This window comes from Mustela nivalis (genome assembly GCF_964662115.1).
Source record: "Mustela nivalis genome assembly, chromosome: 17".
Classification (NCBI taxonomy): domain Eukaryota; kingdom Metazoa; phylum Chordata; class Mammalia; order Carnivora; family Mustelidae; genus Mustela; species Mustela nivalis.
Genome location: NC_139036.1, coordinates 45,444,506 through 45,468,238, shown reverse-complemented (window position 1 = coordinate 45,468,238; position 23,733 = coordinate 45,444,506). Strand labels below are relative to the sequence as shown.

At 39.1% G+C, this 23,733-nt stretch overlaps 1 protein-coding gene across 1 annotated transcript in view; it reads left to right on the top strand.

The window, feature by feature from the left end:
- Window positions 1-23,733, top strand: part of NSF (N-ethylmaleimide sensitive factor, vesicle fusing ATPase) — a gene marked incomplete at its 5' end in the record, with an annotated part of 150,442 nt that overhangs the window by 21,095 nt on the left and 105,614 nt on the right. The window contains 4 exon segments of the mRNA XM_082706496.1: window positions 6,377-6,462; window positions 8,782-8,881; window positions 12,457-12,496; window positions 22,786-22,952. Coding sequence (XP_082562622.1) covers window positions 6,377-6,462; window positions 8,782-8,881; window positions 12,457-12,496; window positions 22,786-22,952 — 393 coding nt within the window.

Sequence of the window (23,733 nt, the reverse complement as noted above, 5' to 3'; positions counted from 1 at the left end):
CAGGACCCTGAGATCATGACCTGAGCCAAAGGCAGAGTCTTAACCCACTGAGCCACCCAGGCGCCCTGGAGTTGTAGGTTTTATCCTTCATCTTTCACTTCCTGTGCCCAGGCTGGAAGGCCAGTATGGGCAGCACCCTTGGACTGGCCTTTTAGAGGTGGATCTGACCATTCTCTTAGTTGTGTAGGTTTCCTACATCTGGGATGAGGACTGGTTGGGGAATGAATGGAGTCTGTTCTTCAGGCCTAATTATCTCTCTCTACCAGGTAAGAGTATGAATGTATCAAGGTCTAGGTCTTTGTTATATAGGAATAAGGGCCCCATTTTGAACTTGCACCTAAAGTCCATTTTCTAGTTTTAACATTTATCCTGTCTTTGCAATGGAAATTATTAAATTGTACTGCCATTGAAAAATCAGAGTGTAATCTCTCAACTTTGTTGAAGTATAACCTATATACAGTAAAATGCAATCAAGATGTAAAACACTCATAGGGCGCCTGGGTGGCTCAGTTGGTTAAGTGTCTGCCTTTAGCTTGGGTCATGATTGCAGGGTCCTGGGTTTGAGCCCTACATCAGGCTCCCTGCCAAGTGGGTAGTCTGCTTCTCCCTCTCCCTTTGTCCCTCCCCTGTGCCCGGTCATACTCTTACTTTCTCTCTCTCAATTAAATAAGTTTATTTGAGAGAGAGAGAGAGAGAGATAATGAATGCACACAAGCAGGAGCAGGAGGAGTGGAAGAGGGAGAGGCAGGTTCCCCACCAAGCAGGAAGCCCCATGTGGGACTTGATCCCAGAACCCTGGGATCATGACCTGAGTGGAAGGAAGACGCTTAACTGACTGAGCTACCCATGCGCCCCAAGTAAATAAAATCTTTAAAAAAAAATAAATAAAAACCCTATAAAACACTCTGTTGGGGCGCCTGGGTGGCTCAGTGGTTAAGTTTCTGCCTTTGGGTCGGGTCATGATCCCAGGGTCCTGGGATCGAGCCCCACATCAGGCTCCCTGCTCAGCGGGAAGCCTGCTACTTCCTCTCCCATTCTCCCTGCTTGTGTTCCTTCTCTCGCTGTTTCTATCTCTGTCAAATAAGTAAATAAAATATTTTTAAAAAATCAACTCTGTCATCTCAATAAATTACTTCATACTTCTTTGCTGTCCTTTTCACTCAGGCAAGCACTGACGGATCATTTGTTGTTGTTGCTCTAGATTACTTTTGCCTCTTCTAGAATTTCATCTGAATATGAAATGAATTTTACATAATTTCCAGTGAACTCTTATTTTGCATTTGGCTTCTTTTACTCATTGTTATGTTTTTGAAGTTTACTTACGTTGTGGCATGTATCCGTAGTTTCTTTTTAATTGCTGGATAGTGTTCCATTATATGGCTGAACCACAATTCATTGATCCGCTCATGTGTTGGTAGGCACTAGTGTGTTTTTCCAGTTTTGGGTTGTTATGAATAAAGCTTCTGTGTATAAGTGTGGCTACATGTTTTCATTCCTCTTGAATAAAAAGTTAAGGATAGACTTGCTGGGTCACATTAACTTTATAAGAAACTGTCTTGTGTTTTTGCCTGTACTTAAGGTTGCCAGCCTTTTACATTTTGGGGGAGGGGTCCCACTTCCCAAAAAAAGACCAAAATGGGAAGATGTTTTTTTTCTTTTTCATTATAAATCTGTAAAGGAATTTTAAGGTCCTAAGGAATGTTAGGAGGTTCATATATGTGAATAATTATTGGTCAGAAATGGATAAGATAAAAGTATCCCTGCAGGCTCTTTGAGAGATAACTTCAGGACGTTTAACTTATTTCTACTGTATCACTCACTTTTAGGCTCATGTGACTTCAAAATTTCAACAGAAATTATTACAGGGTTTATGCACAGAGAAATTCCATAGGCCTGAAGACAGGTATCACTGAAGACAGGTATCTCACATAATCCTAGACTAGCCCTGTCCAGTGAAACTTTCCACAGTGATAGCTACTGGCCACGTGTGGCACTTGAAAGGTGGCTAGTGCAACTGAATGGAATTTTAAATTTTGATTTTAGTAGCCATATCTGTCTAGTGGTTCCTTTATTGAACAGTGCATTTCTAAAATGTTATTTTTCAGCAAAGATCATCTGACAAGAAATAATTGAGTGAGACTTGTCAGTGGAGCTGGCTCTGGGCAAGTTCATGTTATCCGTCCTACTGCCCTTTCCTGTGGGGGATCTGTGTGTCTCTAGAGAGATGTAACCAAGGCCTCAAGCACCACAGAGGAAGAACCAGTGATTCTTGAGTGTTACCGTGAGGGCAGGGACAGTTATTTGGTAATAAGTTTTTCTAGTGAGCTGCTACACTCTGTTTTTTTTTCTACTTAATTTTCCCTACTGAACTCTTTGGTAAATGATAAAGCATATATTTCATTAATTCAATGGACCTTTGGATAGAAGTATGCTATTTAAATTCGAAAACTGTATAATGTTGCCCAGACGAGAACTGGTTAAATTCTTCTATCTTTTGGGTTTTTTTTTTTTTTTTTTTTTTTATGAAGAGAAGCAAATTCCCTTTCTGCACTTTAAAGGCGTTCAAGTAATCATATAATTACTTCTATCAAGGTTTCCATTAAAGAATGGTTGAGATTTTTGTTCCTTTAAGCAGCAATGAGTTAATAATTTTTTACATTTCAGCTTATTAGTGAAAACACTTTACAGCCTTTAGATGGTTAATGTTCTAGTAACTCAACTGACCTTATATAAAAATGCCTATCAATGTCACATTTTTATTTCGTAATAGCTGTGTGGCTTCAGTGGCTAAGGTTTTATTATTGTTTCCTAGAGGCAAGTTCAGTGTTAGAAAAATTGTGGAATTTTCCCTTGGCATTACTGTGGTAAGTAAACAGCTACTATTTATAGGGATTTATATTTTGATGAGAAAATGAGATACCCCGCTTGGCATATCATAAAAACACAGATGCTTCTAGATTCCAGTAGGGAGGCCTTTTGCTCACAGCATCTGTTTTGGTTGGCTAGCCAGATGACTTCTACAGAGTTTTTCACTTTTTTTTGAAGGGCACTACCTCCTTGGCAATCTTTTTTTGATGGATGTAGAAAAGTATTACAAATAATGTCATGAATCAGACAGACTAGAAGGTGACCCCCTCCCATCATCACTGACTCTTATTCTTGCCTCTGTGTCATCCCCTCAACTTGGGTATATGGGACATGCAGCTTGCTTCTAACAACTGGATTATGGCAAAGGCAATGCAATGTCATTTCCATAGTTACATCATGTTACATAACATTCCAGTTTGCTAGTGGACTCAACCTATTGACTCTCCTTGATGGCTTGATGAACTAAGTGGCTATACTGAGAATGGCATGTAGCAAAGAATTGAGAGTATTCTCCAGGAACTGTAGATATTTTACAGCAAGAAGCCTGGGCAATCAGTCTCACCATAGTAATGAAATAAATTCTGCCAAGAGTCCCAGTGATCAGTGAAGCAAGCCTCCAGATGACTTCTTGATTATAGCCTTATGAGACTTTAGACAACCCAGATGGGCTATGCCTAGGCTCCTGAGCCATAGAACTGTAAGATAATAAATGTGAGGACACTAACTCTTTGAGAACTAAACAAGTTTATAAATGAAAAAGTTAACTTAGGCGCGCCTGGGTGGCTCACATGGTTAAGCGTCTACCTTCAGCTCAGGTCATGATCTCCGGGTCTTGTGATTAAGCCATGTGTCAGGCTTCTAGCTCATCAGGGAGTCTGCTTCTCCCTCTCCCTCTGCCTCTTCCCCTGCTCATGCTCTCTCTCTATATATATCTCAAGTGAGCAAATAAAATCTTTTAAAAAATGATTGAGCATTTTGTAAATTTTTTATTACTTTGGCTTTATCAATTCTGTGCAATTTTGAACTGTTAGATAATTTACATTATGTCATTTTATATCACTTCCTAAGGAACCTTGAAATGTCCTTTGTGTACCTGTCCTTTGAACTGTTTATTCTGCAGCTAGATTTGTACTGATCCATAAGTTCATTTATTCAGCAGATATTTGATGAGCACTCACTGCATTCCAAGCTCTGTGCTAGTCCTGGGAAACCACACATGTAAGCAAGATGTAGTCTGAGACCTCGAGAAGCTTACTTTTATGCCATGCACATATGTAAACAGACAATAAAAATAGGTGCTTTCATTTGAACTTTATTGTGTCAGTTTAGTGAGGAGGGAAAGGTCTAGAAAGTTCTAGAAAAAGTAATGTCTGAGCTGAGAATTGTTGAAATGAGAGGAGTTAGCTAGGCAAGAGGCTCAGTATTAGTGAAGAAAGAAAAATATACAAGGAAGAAGAAGCTTATAGATGAGAGAAATCCCAGGATGGGTAGGAAACTAAAAAAGTTTGGTATACTTGTCAGATGGCTACTCAGACTGACCATGGACAAAAATACTGTCTCATTCATAAAGCAGACTTTTGACCCAGACTTTATTCACCTCATGTTCTAAATTAGTGATTTCTAAACATTTTAGGAATTCCATAAGTAAAACATGTTTTCGTCATGTACCTCCAATATGTATGCATATTTATTTATAAGCGACATACTAATAATTTATATACACAGTAGAACATATACAAAGACCAAAGTGCTACTTCATTATTATTTAAAATATTGGCTTAATATTTTATAATATACCTACTTAGAGGTCTGTTTTCTAAATGCAGTTAATTTTGATATTTGGTATCAGTCAGCAAATCCTTCTGGTGAACACAGCCTAATTTAGGGACCACTACTCTAAACAACTGGAATAACTGTTGAAACTAGCCTTTTAGTGAAAATAAAAGCAAAGCAAAAGGTTAATTTAGTTTGCTTTATTTATTTGTATTTGGAAGGCAAATTTAAGAAGAATCAGCTTTGGCTTGAGATTTAAAGAATGAGCACTTTAGTCACAAACTACATGTGATGACAACAGGGGTCATATTTCACTAACTAGGAAACTCTAGAGAATGGCGGAAGGGTTATTAGTTAAGTACGTTATATAAAGGAATGTTTTGCTAAGTAGTTGTTGATCAAAAAGATGAATTGCTGCTTTGAGAAAAATAAACCTTCCAGTTATCTTTGTTGGGAGATACTTGGAAGACGGTCTTTCTTTCTTTCTTTTTTTTTTTTAAGGTTTTATTTATTTATTCGACAGACAGAGATCATAAGTAGGCAGAGGCAGGCAGAGAGAGGGGAGAAAGCAGGCTCCCTGCTGAGCAGAGAGCCCCATGCGGGGCTCAATCCCAGGACCCTGGGATCATGACCTGAGCCGAAGGCAGAGGCTTTACCCCACTGAGCCACGCAGGTGCCCCAGAAGACTGTCTTTCTTAATCCTTAGGAGATGTGGCTCATGACACTTGGGATCTCTTCTAAAAATATTTTTTCATGATACACTTTATTGAACTTATTGAATTTACTTCATTGCATTCGAATCAGTCAAAATTCTTGTCTTCAGAAAAGACGGAAAACCGAACCAAATAAGGTTAAGTGACAAAAAGAATTTATTGGTTCATAACCAATATTCAGTACTCATCTCAAGAGCTTTAACTTGGTTGTCAGATCTGTATCTCAAGGTGTCTATTTGTGTCTCTGTTACCTTTGCTTTCTCTGTGATCGTTTCACTCTTTTTTATTTTTATTTATTTATTTTTTAAAAGACTTTATTTATTTACTTGACAGACAGAGATCACAAGCAGGCAGAGAAGCAGGCAGAGAGAGGAGGAAGCAGGCTCCCCGCTGAGCAGAGAGCCCGATGCGGGGCTTGATCCCAAGACCCTGGGATCATGACCTGAGCCCAAGGCAGAGGCTTTAACCCACTGAGCCACCCAGGCACCCCAGTTTCACTCTTTTTTAGAGCAGAAGGTCATCCTCCATGAGGTGGTGAGGCAAGGGAAAGGCCTTCTCCTGGCACATGTCTATGTAAAATCCCACGGATGAACTGGACTCTGTAGGTTGCATGTGTGCTGTGATTGGCAGGCCCACGAAAGCATGAGCAATGGATGGAGAAGGAATAGTTTCCTAAAGGAAGGGCTTGCTGTTACCACAGAGGCTGGAGTGCAAGGAGTCAAAAATGATTGGTGAAGAGGAATCGAGGACAGGAGGCATAAACTATTCTCTGAGACTGTAAAAGATGACTTAGGGGCATCTGGGTGGCTCAGTTGGTTGGATGTCTGCCGTCGGCTCAGGTCATGATCTCAGGATCCTGGGATCAAGCCCCATGTCAAGGCTCTCTGCTCAGCAGGGAGTCTGCTTCTCCCTCTCCCTCTGCATCTCATTCCCTGGTTGTGTTTGTTCTAAGATAAATAAATTTTTAAAAAATCTTTAAAAGATGACTTAATTTTTTTTTTCTTAATCATTGATTTTTACAGAGTATGCAAGCTGCAAGATGTCCTACAGATGAATTATCTTTAACTAACTGTGCAGTTGTGAATGAAAAGGATTTCCAGCCTGGCCAGTGAGTATCTATCTAATTTTGTTTTCTCCTAACTAGCCAAGTGGTATTTTAGAAACTTCTAGAGAGCCCTTATTTTTTAGGAAACTTGAGAATAATTTTTTAATTCCTCTTGCTGAGTGGGAAAATGGAAGAATTGAGAGTTACTGTATTTCAGTCTTTACTATGTTAAACATTGATTAATATGTTTTAAAAATCATACATACCTTTTTATCTATAACTTTCATTTTTATCAATTTTCTTAGCAGAACTAAGCATACTTGTTATATAAATCATATATAGCATAGTCATTAGGATTTGGGGTCTTCAGTCAAATTGTCTGAGTTTGGATTCTGGCTCTGTCAGTTATGAACTGGGTGACCATGGGTAAGTTTCATCTACCATCTCTGTGCCTCTGTGTCCTAATCTGTGAAATGGGGATGGTGATAATATCTTTCTCAGGGTGGTTGGGCAGATTGACTTATATAAATAAAGCATTTGGAACAGTGCTTTGTACATTAATAAGCACAATTAATATTAGCTATTTTGGTAATTATTACTATGATAACCTAAGAGACATAAAAATTACAAGATGCACAACGAAGTATTTAGAAGTATTTACTTATACATATTTTTTTGTTGTCATTTATTTTTTATCATCACACACTGCCAGAACTTCTAAAAACCCTATTACCAAGTTCAGTGCCGCCCATATATGCGTCTGAGACTGGTAGAGGTAGGAGATAAAGGAGCCCCACCAGATGGCAGACTAGGGTAATAAGGAACAGTAAGGCAGAATTTTAACTGAGCCTTATTAAAAAAAAAAAAAAAAAAAGCTATCTGTAAAATCCAGGAGTTTTACAAAGTTAGAATTGCCAATTATCTCTAGTTTTCAGCTTTAGAGTAAGGGGCTGTACTACATGATTGCAGTAATATTGTTCCTTGTCCTAAAAATTCTTTGATGCTAAGTTGAACACAGAACTTTCTTTGTATAAACTGGGGTGTAGATAATCAGTATGAGAATTTGTTTATGGAATTATCTTTTTTTAAATTAAAAAAAAATATTTTATTTATTTATTTGACAGAGATCACAAGTAGGCAGAGAGGCAGGCAGAGAGAGAGGGGGAAGCAGGCTCTCTGCTGAGCAGAGAGCCCGATGAGGGGCTTGATCCTGGGACCCTGGGATCGTGACCTGAGCTGAAGGCAGAGGCTTTAACCCACTGAGCCACCCAGGCTCCCCTGTTTATGGAATTCTCTTATATTCGTCAAATGTTCACCATACTCTTGATGAAGTTAGTTGAAATGTAGCAGATATAAGGAACTTGTAGTGGCAAAATCACATGTATGGAAACATTAACCATTAATATTTTAAAAGTCATAGCATTTTAAAAGGTGATTTTCTTAAAAAATTTTATTTATTTATTTGAAAGAATGAGCAAGCTAGTGAGAGAGAGAACATGAGCGGGGGGAGCAGAGGCAGAGGGAGAAGCAGACTCCCCCCTACACCTCCCTGCTGAGCAAGGAGCCCAACTCAGGGCTTGATCCCATGACCCCAGGATCATGACCTGAGCCGAAGGTAGATACCTAACTGACTGAGTCACCCAGGCTGCTCTCTAAAAGCTGATTTCAAAACAGATAGTGCTGTTGCAAAATAGAGTTTGAAGCTTTTATCACACACACAGTCCTTGGCAATTTCTTGTTGTAGGAGGTTATTATGAGATGAGTATATTTTATCTATTTACGGGTAACTTCTGAGCAGAATGAATTAGCACAAAATGCCTTAAAATAATAAATATTTGACATCTGTATGAAAGTGGATGTATTTTGCGACAATTTTTTATTCTGTTTGAACTATTGTGAGAGCCTACAGAGATTTAATGAATTGTCCTAAAACTTAACTTTTTTTGGACTGTTATATCCTGGTTCTTCTATCTCTGGTTCTCCTCCATTTGTTCTCTTTAAGGTGTAAAATAATTCCCAGGAGAGGAAATTCATCTAATTTTTACTTAATATCTAAGACTCTAAATCATTGTCTTCACTTTTATATACCCTGGAAATATAATGGTGTTGATACTTTGATTGGTATGTCCTCTCTCGAACTTGATCCTGATTCTCCTTGTTTTGTACTTGGCCCAAGATTATGCCTGTAAAACATTTTGAATTGCTGTCAGTTTTTGAGAAATGAAATCTGTGGTTCTGTTCCTTCAGAACTTTTGAACACCCTGCCATGTTTCCATGCTTGGTACTCATCAAGCAACAGTTGTTGGAAATGAGCACATGCAGTGGAAGTGATGGTTTGTATTTCCTATGACACGGAGCACCAACTATGCTTCTGTCTTTTAGGCATGTGATTGTGAGGACCTCTCCCAACCACAGGTACACATTTACCCTGAGGACCCATCCGTCAGTGGTTCCAGGGACCATCGCATTCAGCTTACCTCAGGTAACTCAGAGGCTAATTTATTCTCTTCCATTCTTGAAAGTCCTAGAAAATCAGTTCATTTAAAGCAAGTCTCATCCTGGAACTGTATTGATTCATATGGAAGAAAAACATCTAGGTATTTATATAAGGAATTTAAAAATATTTCCTTTTTTTTTTAAAGGGAGGTGGGGCAGAGGGAGACGGGGAGAGAGAATCTGAAGTAGGCTCTGCACCCAGTGTGGAGCCTGACACAGGGGTTTAATCTTATAACCCTCAGATCCCGACCTGAGCCAAGATCAAGAGATGGATGCTTAACTGACAACCACAAGGTGCCCCTAAAGATACATTTTTTTTTTTTTAAGATTTTATTCATTTTTTTGAGAAAGAGACAGAGGCAGAGAGAGAGCGTGCACCCACTTGCACACACGAGCAGGGGGAAGGGGCAGAGGAAGAGGGAGAAGCAGGCTCCCAACGTGGGGCTTGATCCCAAGAGACCTGAGCTGAAGGTAGATGCTTAACCAACTAAGCCATCCAGGCACCCGTAACGATACATTCTTAATTGTGAGTTTTACTATGTTTACCTTTTATTGCCTTGAGTTTTTTTTTTCTAATTTTCAGAAAATTCTGCTGTAGTAGCAGTTAGGTATCAGATAGTCTCAAGTTATTTTAATGTTAGCTCATAGGGTAACAAAAAATATATAAAAATAACATTTATAGGGGCTCCTGGTGTCTCAGTCAGTTGAGCATCTGCCTTCAGCTCAGGTCATGATCCCAGGGCCCCGCATCAGGTTCCCTGCTCAGCAGGAAGCCTGCTTCTCCCTCTCCCTCTACCTGCTGCTTTCCCTGCTTGTACTTTCTCTCTCTGTCAAATAAAAAAAAAAAAAATCCTAGAAAAAAAATTATAAAACTGACATCTAATAATAGTGCTTTTTAAAATGCAATGATGGGGGCGCCTGGGTGGCTCAGTGGGTTAAGCCATTGCCTTCAGCTCAGGTCATGATCTCAGGGTCCTGAGATTGAGTCCCGCATCGGGCTCTCTGCTCAGCAGGGAGCCTGCTTCCCTCTCTCTCTCTCTGCCTGCCTCTCCATCTACTTGTGGTTTCTCTCTGTCAAATAAATACATAAAAAATCTTAAAAAAAAGAAAAAAGAAAAAAAAAGAAAATTCAATGATGTCACGCTAATGAGTATGATATGAGTAGCTGCTATCTCAGAGTACAATGTAACTTGCTGGTCTTCCTAAAGAGTGGAAGGATTATGCTTACATTTATAATTGTTGGAGGATTCTGTGGTGGGAAGACTGCCTTGCACTGTTGCAGGCACCAATACATAACTGAGGAGCATTGCAAGTAGTAGTCTGTATTCTTTTCTGCCTTATCATCTTACTTGTGCAGCTAATCCCACAGTCCTTGGCAATATAATGCAACCCCTACCTTCTAGTATGCTAATAAACATTGATTTATTCCCCTGGAAGTTGAAGGAAAGATATCAAACACTCTTTAGGGATCTACTAAAGATCTCTTGAAGCCCTCAAAAATTATGGGACATCTTTACTGGCAATTTCCTTTTCTCTGTTGGATGCCTCTGATTATCAGGACTATTTTTCACATTTGTTTCTACACATTAGATGTTTGGAATGTTTTAGTGTTTGTCAACTTTTGCAGAGCTGGAATTCTGGTGGTCAGAAAAGGGGTTTCTAATTATTTCTTCTTGTCTCTGCTTAAAAAAAAAATCCCTAATATATACAATAGGCCAAGTACTATTCTAGATACTCTTGCATATATTAGCTCATTTAGTTCTCAAAACAACCCCATATGATAGATACTATTACTTTTATCCTTTGAGTCTGTCTTTGGGATTGAAGTACTGAACCTAATTGTGGCCGCTTTTTGATCCAAAGTCTGGACTTGCTCAGCATGCTGCTCAATTTCTCACTGGCCAGAAATGAGAAGGGATATTATGGAAGAAGGCACAAAGGACAGAGAGGAGGGAGAAGCAACCTATGAGGAGAGAGCTAGAGGGGAAAGCAGGTGTTGCACACACTCACCATGCAGCCTTTTCACCATCCACCCCCAAATCCGCTCTGCTTGATGAGTAGACAGAAAGTGGCTTTTCAGCCAAAAAATATTTTTCTCACTGTTCTTTGAAGTGTTATCAGTAGTGACTAATTTTGAATCCATACCAAGCCAGTCCTAAATTCCTGCCTAAACACAATCTGGCCTGCCTCCGCATATTCTTGCCATTGTAAGCATTCTGGACCTGGGAGAAGCTAAAGACTAGTTGCAAATGCCTGAAAATCCTTTGGCTAGTACAGAGAGTAATCAGAACCATCTAATGATTGAAATCCCTATTTGGGTTTCAGGCTAGATTAGCTGACCAGCTTCAGTTTAGTTTTAATGAATTGAAAGTCTTTTCTTTTTTCTTTTTTTTTTTCTCTCTAAGATTTTATTTATTTATTTGACAGACAGAGATCACAAGTAGGCAGAGAGGCAGACAGAGACAGGGAGAAGGAAGCAGGCTACCCACTGAGCAGAGAGCCCGATGTGGGGCTCGATCCCAGGACCCTGGGATCATGACCTGAGCTGAAGGCAGATGCTTTAACCCACTGAGCCACCCAGGTGCCCCGAACGGCTTTTCTTTTTGAGATACTGTAACAAACAGTTTAAGTAACCATGGTACATTTAGAACACCGAAATGTTACCTGATACTACGAAGGCCTTCGGCACAGTATAGTGGACAAAGGAATATCCTCAGTGATACTAGTTTTATTGTACAAAGGCAAGCTTTGTATGTTTTCTGATAGATGTTCAGATGTAAACTACAGCTAAATATGTTTCCTAGGGGTGCCTGGGTGGCTTAATTGGTTAAGCATCTGCCTTCACCTCAGGTTATGATCCCAGGTTCCTGGGATCGAGCCCTACATTGGGCTTCCTGGTCAGCGGGAGCCTGCTTCTCCGTCTCCCTGCCACTCCCCCTGCTTGTGCTTTCTCTCTTTTTCTGTCAAATAAATAAATAAAACCTTTAAATAAATAAATAATACGTTTTATAGGGCCACTGTACAAAGCATCACAGAGTGGGGTGGCTTAAATTTATTCTCTTGCAGTTTGGGAGTCTACAAGTCTGAAATCAAGGTGCCAGCAGGGCCATGCTCTGTCTAAAGGCCTTAAAGAAAAATCTGTTCCGTGCTTAGCTTCTGGTGTTGCCAACAATCTTTGATGTTCCTTGACTGGTAGATGTGTCACTTTAGTCTCTGCCAACATCATCACATGACTTTTCTCCCCATATGTCTGTCTGTCTCTTTTCCTCTTACAAGGACACTGGGCCATATTGGCTTGCATCCACCCTGATTTGATAATGACCTTATCTTACCTTGATTGCATCTGCAAAGACCTTATTTCCAGATATGGTTGTATTCGTATGTGCCAGGGGCTAAGACTGCAGCATGTGTTTTTGTGGAACACAGTTCAACACACAACACTAAACCACATTTTGGTCTTTGAATGTGTTCCTGTTACTGAGGTTCATAGAGATCCTTCTTTTTCTCATTTCTCTAATTTTGATTGATTTGATTTTTAAGTGTCTTTCTTTTATTTTACAGCGAAAATGGGCTGGACTTTCTATTGGGCAAGAAATAGAAGGTAGGTGTATTTTTTAGCTACCTAATGTAGATTCTCTTTATGAGTTTCTCATGATTGTGGATATCTCTAAAATTTTCTATTACTGGTTGTCAGGCCATTAAACATTGATCCTATTTAAGTTACTGATTAGATATATGAGAATGGAAAGGTTAATAGTTATGGTACTTACCTCTCAACTTGCTATTCTGCCTGAAAATTGCCATCTAAGGGGGGGAAGAATATCCATTTATTCATAGCTCACAGAATGTGTACAGGGTAAATAAGTGTACAAGTATTAGCATTGGGAACTCTGTGTGAAAGTGCTAAGGTAGAACAGGAGTGGCTAAATTGATTGGAGACTGGAAAATCAGCCAGAGAAATCTTCTTAGGCACTGGAGTTTTGAGCATAATTATGAAGTAGGGGGAAAGCATTACATAGGAGAGATAAGGAAGAAAGGCTCTTAAGATGAGAAATAAGATCAATCAAAGGCATTCATATGGGAGCAAGCAAATCATAGGCAGTGCTTAGGAAGTATGTTTGCCTGATTGAAAGGATTTACCTGAGTGAGTTCTATTAAGTGATGGAGGCATGCAGTTAGTGGAGGGCCTAAAAGTACAACTGGAAACTTTGGATTTTATTCAAAGACAGTTGAGAGCTCTTGAGGATTTCTGAACGAGCCTGTCAAAATCCTTACTTTGAAAAAGATTCTGATGTCACTGCGGAAGATAGGGAAAGGGGAGAATTCAGGAGTCAAGGAAAATAGCTTGGAGATAGTTTGGCTTGCCTAGAATTAAGTTGAATAGAACTTTGTGAAATTATGGCTATGGGATATATTTTTTTTAAGTCTAAGTTACATTGGGGGTGCCTTGGTGGCCCAGTTGGCTAAGCGTCCAGCTCTTGGTTTGAGTTCAGGTCGTGATCTCTGGGTCATGGGATTGAGCCCCACCTTGGTTCTGCTGTCAGCGTGAAGTTTGCTTGAGATTCTCTCTCTCTCCCTCTGTCCATCCCACTCGGGCTCTCTCTCTCTCTCTCAAATAAATAAATCTTTTTTTTAAAGATTTTATTTATTTATTTGACAGAGAGAGATCCCAAGTAGGCAGAGAGATAGAGAGAGAAGGGAAGTAGGCTCCCTGCCAAGCAGAGAGCCAGATGCGGGGCTCATCCCAGGACTCTGAGACCGTGACCTGAGCCCAAGGCTTAACCCACTGAGCCACAGGCACCCCTCAAATAAATAAACTTTTTTAAAAAGTCTAAGTTATGTGGAAGAGGAATAATTTGGTATTACTTGGTGATTCCATTTTATTATATACTGAGGTATGTTTTCTTCTGTGTTTGTTTGGAAAGATAAATCAGATTTAAGTTAAGAAAAGGGTAGCAGTATTTAAGCAAATGGTAATTTTATTTTAAAGATTTATTTATTTTAGAGAGAAAGCACATGTGTGCATGCAAGCAGGGAAGGGGCAGAGAGAGAGGGAAAGAGAAAATCCTCAAGCATTCTCCCCACTGAGTGCGGAGCCTGATGCAGGCTCGATCTCATGATCCTGAGATCATGACCTGAGCCAAAACCAAGTGTCCAGCACTTAACCAGCTGAGCCACCGGTCACCCCAAATGGTGCGCTTTTTTTAAATGAAGTGTGTATCAAGTCATCATAGTTCACTGGGGAAGGGCATGGAAAGCAGCTTATGACTTCAGGTATAAAAAAAGACTAAGCTGCTTGTGGATGCTAAGCCAAGAAGCTAATAAGCAAAAACTGGCATTGTCTGTTAGGCACTGTGGCAAATTTAGAAAATGGGGTATGAATCTTCTTGTCAGATAGTTTCATGTCAACTTCATGGGTACAGCAGGAGAAGGAAAGAAGGAGCAAGTATAATTGACTCAAGTTTTTTTATGCTTGCTTTTCTTTTTTTAAAAATATTTTAAAGATTTATTTTAGAGAGAGAGCGCGTGCATGAATGGGGGGAGGAGCAGAGGGAGAGAATCTTCAAGCAGACTCCCGTATGAGCTCAGAGCTGGACCTGGGGCTCAGTGCCATGACCCTGAGATCATGACCTGAGCTGAAATCAAGAGTCTGACGCTCAACTGAAAGCCTCCCAGATGCCCCTTTCTGCCTGCTTTTAAAGCCTAAAAAATTTCATATTTAAGAAAAGTTTGCCAAAATAAGAGAATCCCTATATACTACTTTTACCCAGATTCACCAATTATCATATTTTTTAAAATGCATTTTCTCTCTCTACACACATTCCTTCATACACACATTTTGAACCATTTGAGCTTACATTGTCAGAAATCATTCCTCTTTACAGCTAATACTTTATTGTGTATTTCCTGAGAACCAAGATGCGGTCTTACAGTAACTGAATTCAGGAAATGAAACATTAATATAATTAAACATTGAAGCTTTCTTCTGTAGTCCGTAATTCAGTTTTGGTAATTGTCCCAGTTATTTCCTTTTCAGCCTTTCCCCCCTCTCAGTGTAGGATCCAGTTCAGGACCGTGTGTTGTCCTTAGCTGTCATTTCTCAGATCCTCAGCTTTTTTGTTTTTCTTTCATGATGATGATATTTTTGAAGAAAACATTTATAAGATGGGGAATTGTTTGGTCAAAGGGTACAAAGTTTCAGTTATAAGTTCTGGAGAGCAATGTACAGCATAGTGACTATTTAACAATATTACATTGTATACCTAAACTTTGAGAAGAGGGTAGATCTCAGGCATTTTTTATTTTTTTAATTTTTTAAAGATTTTATTTATTTACTTGACAGAGAGAGAGATCACAAGCAGGCAGAGAGACAGGCAGAGAGAGAGGGGGAAGCAGGCTCCCTACTGAGCAGAGAGGCTGATGTGAGGCTTGATCCCAGCACCCCGAGATCATGATCTGAGCTGAAGGCAGAGGCTTAACCCACTGAGCCACCCAGGCGCCCCTAGATCTCAGGCATTTTCATCTCACATGTGCATACACACACACCCACATGCAGAGAAAGAATGTGCACTGAGAAGGAGGTATATTCTCTGTTATCAGGGTTTAGTGTTTGCTGTATAATTGGAAGCTCTGCTTTATTGCATGAATGGGGGGAGGGGCAGAGGGAGAGAATCTGATTGTACTATTCAGATCTTCTATATTTTTATTATTGGTGGTCATTCGCCCTGTTTTGCACTGAGAGTGGTGTGTTAAAATCTTAGTGTTTTTCTATTTTTCCTTGCATCTCCTGTAGTTTCTATTTTACATAGTAGTTTCTGTGTTATTTGGTATGTAGATATTCATAACTTATTTTTTAAAAAGATTTTATTTATTTATTTGACAGAGAGAGACGCAGTGAGAGAGGGAACACAAGCAGGGGGAGTGGGAGAGGGAGAAGCAGGCTTCCCACTGAGCAGGGAGCCTGATGGGTGGTTTGATCCCAGGACCCTGGGATCATGACTTGAGCCAAAGGTAGCTGCTTAACAACTGAGCCACCCAGGCACCCCCATAACTGTTATATTTTTCATGTGGATTGTGGCTGCTAGCATCATGAAGTGTCCTTCTTTGTATTGTTTAATGCGTTGTAAATTATACTTTGATGTCAGGATCACAAACCTTGCTTTCTTACTGTTTTTAATTTGCTCAGTATATCTTTGCCCATTTCTTTCCATTTAGCCTTTTTTAATCTCTGTGTTTTAGATGTGTCTGCGGTATACAGTGTAGAGATGGGATTTGCTTTATGAGCTAACCTGAAATGTAATAGGTTTATTAAGCCCATTCACAGATCTCAGTTCTGGTTGTTTTGCATTTTAGTTGTGTTTCTCTATTCGGTATGTCATCTTTGCTTTTTAAAAATTTTTATTTTGGTATTTGTTGAGTGTTTATATTTTTGTTTTAGTGATTACTTTTGCATTTATGTGTCTCATAGTCCTTTAGTTCCCTCTTTTTTTTTTCCTTGACCTTTTCAAAAACTATTCTAAGTGACATCCTTTGACTCTCATCTGTTGCTTATATGACAGTTCATGATTATTTTCTACCTCCCCCTTTCGCCTTCTGTTTTTTCTTTGTTCTTTTTAAAAAAGATTTTAAAGTTTCTTTCTTTCTTTCTTTATTAAGGTTTATTTATTTATTTGACAACAATCACAAGCAGGCAGAGAGGCAGGCAGAGAGAGAAGGAGGGGAAGCTCTCTGCTAAGCAGAGCCTGATGCAGGGCTCGATCCCAGGACCCTGGGATCATGACCTGAGCCAAAGGCAGAGGCTTTAACCCACTGAGCCACCCAGGCTTAACGAGCACTGCATTGGGCTCCCTGCTCAGTGTGGGGGAGGGGGTAGCTAGCTTCTCCCTCTCCTCCTGGCTTGTGTTCGCTCATGCTCACTGTCACTATCTTTGTCTCTCTCAAATAAGTAAATAAAATCTCAAAAAAAAAAAAAAAAAAAGAGGGACGCCTGGGTGGCTCAGTTGGTTAAGCAGCTGCCTTCGGCTCAGGTCATGATCCCAGGGTCCTGGGATTGAGTCCCACATCGGGCTCCTTGCTCGGCAAGGAGCCTGCTTCTCCCTCTGCCTCTGCCTGCCTCTTTGTCTGCCTGTGCTCGCTTGCTCTCTCTCCCTCTGTCTCTGACAAATAAATAAATAAAATCTTTTAAAAAAAAAAAGATTCTAAGTAAATCATCTAGCTTTCTGCATCTTGATTTGTCACATCTGTAAAACAAGAAGATGGAACTATATAAATCTTTGTTTCTTCCATACCCTAAATTCTGTTCTAAACTTATTTCTTATAATCTAGTCACAGTTGAGTTATATGTAAAGATTTGTAGAAAATAACAGAACTGAGATCTGTGAATGGGCTTAATAAACCTATTACATTTCAGGTTAGCTCATAAAGCAAATCCCATCTCTACACTGTATACTGCAGACACATCTAAAACACAGATTAAAAAAGGCTAAATGGAAAGAAATGGGCAAAGATATACTGAGCAAATTAAAAACAGTAAGAAAGCAAGGTTTGTGATCCTGACATCAAAGTATAATTTACAACACATTAAACAATACAAAGAAGGACACTTCATGATGCTAGCAGCCACAATCCACATGAAAAATATAACAGTTATGGGGGTGCCTGGGTGGCTCAGTCGTTAAGATTTTTTAAAAAAAGATTTTATTTATTTATTAGAGAGAGAGAGAGCGCCAGGGGTAGGGGCGGAGAGGAGAGAGAATCGCAAGCAGATTTTGCACTAAGTGTGGAGCCTGACCCATGTTCTATCTCATGACCCTGAGATCATGACCTGAACCAAAGAGACAGTGAGAGAGGGAACACAAGCAGGGGGAGTTGGAGAGAGAGAAGCAGGCTTCCTCCTGAGCAGGGAGTCTAATGAAGGGCTCCATCCCAGGACCCTTTGTTCTTTAAAAAATGTTTTAAATCTTATTTTGTTATCTGGTTGTTTTCTTCTTTTGCTGCCTTTTACTAAATATTAATTTGAATCTCCTCTCCTCATGGCACTTTGTAATTTATTATTCACTCTGAAATAGTTTTATCTTTTTCTTCAGTTTTCTTCTGGAGCTTCATAAACTCTAATTGCATTCTTTTGTCTACTTGTGTTTTTACATTTTGATCTTCTGATAGTAGATGTTTTGTTATATGTCTACATAGTTGTATGAGGGTATTTAGTTCAGTTTAAATTGATATTATATACATATATATTTTTTTCTAGTTCATGGTTAATTTTTAGGGGGAAGAAACTTTATTAGCTGAAATAATGCAGTATTCTGTTATATATTTTTTTCTTTTTATAATAAATTTGTGGAGTTGTTTTTTCAATTTTTGTGGGAACTTTTTTTTAGTTAGAGGGAATTGCATATTGGGGTTATCTTTAGGTGGCTTTTTGTTTCCTTTGTGGAAATAAAATAGGGCTAGAATTTTTTGATTGGGGGTGGAAGTAAAGGAAATTACTTTAGATATGGGTAGTTGGTGGAGAGATTTGCATAATTAGTGCTTTCCACACTTGCCTGGGAGAAACACCTGGAGAGTTTGTTAAAAAAAAAAAAAAAAAAAAAAAATTCTCAGGCCCTCTCCTTGAGAAGTCTGATTCATGAATCTGTGTTTTTAACACTCACTGTTAAGTGATTCCTTAGCCACATTTTGAGAAACAATGACATAACTGATTCTGTTAACTCTAATTCCCTCACCTGAAGCCTGGTGAGAAGCTGAGACAGCAAAGGAGTTCAGCACTAGAGTGAAGTAGGTCAGTGCATGAAACCAGGGTTCCTTGTTTATAGACATTGGCAGAAATAAAAATGTATGCTTATTAAATCTAGTGGGAAAATAAGTGTATATGTAGCATAGGTTTCTTCTTCAAACTTTTTTTTCTTTTTTCTATTTATTTATTTGATGGAGAGAGAGATCATAAGTAGGCACAGAGGCAGGCAGAGAGAGAGAGAGGAGGAATAGACTCCCTGCTAAGCAAAGAGCCCGATGTGGGACTCGATCCCAGAACCCTGAGATCATGACCCGAGCCAAAGGCAGAGGCTTAACCCACTGACCCACCCAGGAGCCCAAAACTCATTTTTCTAAATATAGTTAAAAGAGTGCCTAAATTTAACCTTTAATATAGATAAATTCTGTTATGAAAAGGTATGAAAATTCAAGATTATAAGTCTTGATGAGCTGAGAAATGTGTTTTGTTACTTAAATTGTGTTTAAAGCATTCATCTGCTACCAGAAATGGTTGTCTTGATTGTAAAGTCAGTTCTTTAAAAGGCAAATCAAACAGGGCCCCTGCTGGGTCAGTTATTAGAGCACGTGACTCTTAATCATGACGTTGTGGTTTTGAGCCCCATGTTGGGTGTAGAGATTACTTTAAAAAAATACCTTAAAAAATAATTTTTTAAAAGTGAATCAGACAGACAAGGAGCAAAATTATAAAACTAAGTGCTTAGGTGGGACTAAGGTAGAGGTAGCTTGAGACAGTGAAGAGTCTGGGGGCCTGAGTGTTGTGGATGCTATGGCCATAAAGGAAGAAAGCGGTTTCAGTGTAAGTAGCAATGTGGGCACAGATAGGATAGGATATGTGGTATGAAGGGGAATGCTAATTCAAAGATTCTGAAAAGGAGTTTTGTCTGTAAGGTAAGAATTTTTTTTAGTCAAGTCAGTAATCTTAGTGTGAAGGACTCTTATAGAAGAATCATTTTCATATTTAAGTATTACAGACTGGGGGCGCCTGGACGGCTCAGTGGGTTAAGCCTCTGCCTTCGGCTCAGGTCATGATCTTAGGGTCCTGGGATCGAGCCCTGCATTGGGCTCTTTGCTCAGCAGGGAGCCTGCTTCCCCCTGCCTCTCTGCCTACTTGTGATCTCTGTCAAATAAAAAAAAAATGGTATTACAGACTGATGTCCAGTTAACACGTTTTTGACCATTAGAGTATATACCTTTCATTGTAATGCCTGTTTATTCAAGGGACTGCTTATAAAAATAATTTTTATTAGTCTTTGGCATTAGATTTCTATTAATCATAAAATAAGAAAACATTCTCAACCTTATAGCCCTCCTTTGCTCCTGTATGAAACCTTTAGGGCATTTGTCCCTTTGGGGCTGACAGTGGTGCTGACCATGGTGCTGCCTGTGTTGCTGTCCATGGTACTGTCCATGGTACTGCCCGCTGAATTTGAAATTGTAACAGCTTGGTCTTTTCTATTTAGGAAAACTGACCTTAAATTAAAGCACATTTGAAAACTGTAATCTGGGGGGGCCTGGGTGGCTCAGTGGGTTAAGCCTCTGGCTTTGGCTTAGGTCATGATCTCAGGGTCCTGAGATCAAGCTCTGCATCTGGCTCTCTGCTCAGTAGGGAGCCCTCTTCCCCCTCTCTCTACCTGCTGCTCTGGCTACTCATAATCTCTCTCTGTGTGTCAAATAAATAAATAAAATCTTAAAAAAAAAAAGAAAACTGTAGTCAGCAATAATATTTTAATACACTTATTCAAGTTTCTTTTTCTTTTTTTCTTTTTTTTTTTTTAAGATTTTATTCATTTATCTGACAGACAGAGATCACAAGCAGGCAGAGAGAGAGGAGGAAGCAGGTTCCCTGCTGAGCAGAGAGCCTGATGCGGGGCTCGATCCCAGGACCCTGGGACCATGACCTGAGCTGAAGGCAGAGGCTTTAACCCACGGAGCCACCCAGGCGCCCCTCAAGTTTCTTGATACACAAATGATACACACATGTATATACACATAAAGGTGTATGTGTATATGTAAATACACACATACATAACTACACATCATGACATTATAGAATTGTTTTTCAGTCTTTATTGCACAGAATGGTATCATGCTGTATGAATCTGCAGTATGGTTTTTTACTCAATATTATATTTTAATAGTCTATCCGTCTTTTATACATTTAAATTATACATATTTTAACATTTAAATTATACATATACATACAATATAATTTATAATTATACAATTAAATATATATGAAGTTTTAATTTTAATTGCTGTACAGTATTACACATTCTGAATAGGCCACATTTTATTCCTCATTCCCCTATTTGATCAGTGTTTTTCAGTGTTTGTTACAAATAATGCTGCAAGGAACCTCTCTATAAATCTCTTTTTAGATAATTGTTCAGGAATCTTTTTGGTACAGACACCTGGAAATGGAATTGCTGCACCAAGTTGCTCATTTTTACATAAATATTTCATTCTGTACTTATCTTCACTATATGAGGAAATAGGCTCTCTTGCTTATGACAATTACTTAATGTGTAACCTTTACTTTCTAGAAAATGTTAAGACAGAACAAAGCACCCAGAAGTGGAGGCAAGAAAGTCTATTGAAACTTTCAGTTGAGATTTGAACTTACTCTTTGATCTTCAGTGAATTTTCTATTCTGTATCCTGGCTTTCTTAGTTAACTTGCTTTTGAAAATGTTTATCTTTATGTGTATCCCCCTTTACAATGGCAAACCAAAATAATTAAAATATGATTATACAGGCAATTTCATTCAGAGAATTTGTAGAAAATCTTTACATATGACTCAACTGTGACTAGATTATAAGAAATAAGTTTAGGGCGCCTGGGTGGCTCAGTGGGTTAAGCCGCTGCCTTCGGCTCAGGTCATGATCTCAGGGTCCTGGGATCGAGTCCCGCATCGGGCTCTCTGCTCAGCAGGGAGCCTGTTTCCTCCTCTCTCTCTCTCTGCCTGCCTCTCTGCCTACTTGTGATCTCTCTCTGTCAAATAAATAAATAAAATCTTTAAAAAAAAAAAAGAAATAAGTTTAAAACAGAATTTAGGGTGCGGAAGAAACAAAGGTTTATATAGTTCCATCTTTTGTTTTACAGATGTGACAAATCAAGACACAGAAAGCTAGATGATTTACTTAGAATCTTTTTTTTTTTTGAGATTTTATTTACTTATTTGAGAGAGACAAAGATAGTGATAGTGAGCATGAGCGAACACAAGCCAGGAGGAGAGGGAGAAGCTAGCTACCCCCTCCCCCACACTGAGCAGGGAGCCCAATGCAGTGCTCTATCCCAGGACCCTGGGATCATGACCTGAGCTGAAGGCAGATGTTTAACTGACTGAGCCACCTAGGTGACTCCTAACAGAATCTTTTGAAACAAAGACTTCAACTCCAAAATTCCTTTGTCTTGCCTACTTTATTAATAGCATGGAGATTAGGTTTTTTGCTGTTATGTGCTGTTCATACAAAGATGAGTTAAAAACATGGTTCTTGCCTTCTTTTGCATGTTGTGCATGGAGTACCTACTGTAGTTTGCTGACTATAGTAGGTGCTCAGTAAATATTCTTGTAGTATTAAAAAAGAAATGTCAAACTCTAAGTTGCTCTGGAGCAAATCCGCCTAGTAAATATTGTTTCTCAAGCCTTTTTTGGGTGGGAGGGGACCTACACACCTACTTGGTAGGGCAATAGAGTCCACACACTTCTCACAGTAGCTCTTGCTTGTGTCAAACAAAAATCTTGTTTGAAAGCAGCATGCTATGTCAACTCCGCTGGTACTTCCCATGCTGTCATTTTGTCCTCTGTTAAATGAAAAGGAGGAAGATGCAGAGACCGTGTGGGAAGAGCTGTGATTTCCTGTGAGAGTCCGGTGAGGGATAGAAGTAGAGGGAGAGTGCTGTTCAATATGTCCTAATTCAGAGGGGAGCAAGACTTCAGTAGTTCTATTATTTTCTTCAATCTCTGCCTGTGTCTCCCTCTAGTGACGGCCATGGAAAACCCCCTTTTGGTCGAATTCTTTTAAGCTTCATTTATGTGAAACTTGTAATTACCACAGCACAGCAAGTATTTGGTGTCCTTGAGGTTTTAAAAATGCTTCTTCTTTTTTCCCCTAGTGTCCTTATATACATTTGACAAGGCGAAACAATGCATTGGCACAATGACCATCGAGATTGATTTCCTGCAGAAAAAGAGCATTGACTCCAACCCTTATGATACTGACAAGATGGCAGCAGAATTCATTCAGCAGTTCAACAACCAGGCGTTCTCAGTGGGACAGCAGGTGGTTTTGAATTTTCTTTCATTCCTCCCACTTAATAGGCATTCCAACCCCTGTAGTTGTCCAAAATAATAATTCTACTTTTTAGAAATTGGGAGGAGCTTCATATATGGACAGATATATCCAGTTGAGTGATAACAAGTGATGGAGATTTGTTTACTGAACCTTTGAGTCCAGTCAGAAAAATTCTATAGTAGCTTTTAGGGTTACAGTGTCATATTTAATTATAGCAACTCTTTCCTCTGTGGATTTGGAAACACCGCAAACTTATATTTCTCAGATTTCTTACTTTTCTTTTTGTGGGACATTCATGTGGGACATACATTTGTCTCAGATGGCTTTCTCTTTTACTGATATTTCTTTAGAAAAGTCATTCTTAATTCTTTGATTGTGAACTAACTTGAGAATCTTAAGACAATTAGGTGTATATATTTTCAGGTTTTTCATGGAACATCTGAAGCCTAGATTTTTTTATCCTTAAAACTGATATGCTGATCTTGCCTTTTTTTCTGGACTTCAGTTAATATATTGTTAACATCCTAGGAAGAAATTCTGTTCTTTTGTAATTTTACTTAAAAAGCTGTGTGAGTTCATTATTTGCTGCTTGTTTGAATGTTTAAACAATCATTTCTCTTTTGACCTCATCATGACTTTTTCTCCAGCTTTGTGACTTTTCTTAATTGTTTCTAACTCCTTCCTCCTTTCATTCATAGCTCCATACCAGTAGTTCTCAAAGTGTGGTCCAGAGGCCTCCGGGGGAATCCCTGAAACTCTTTCAGGGGGT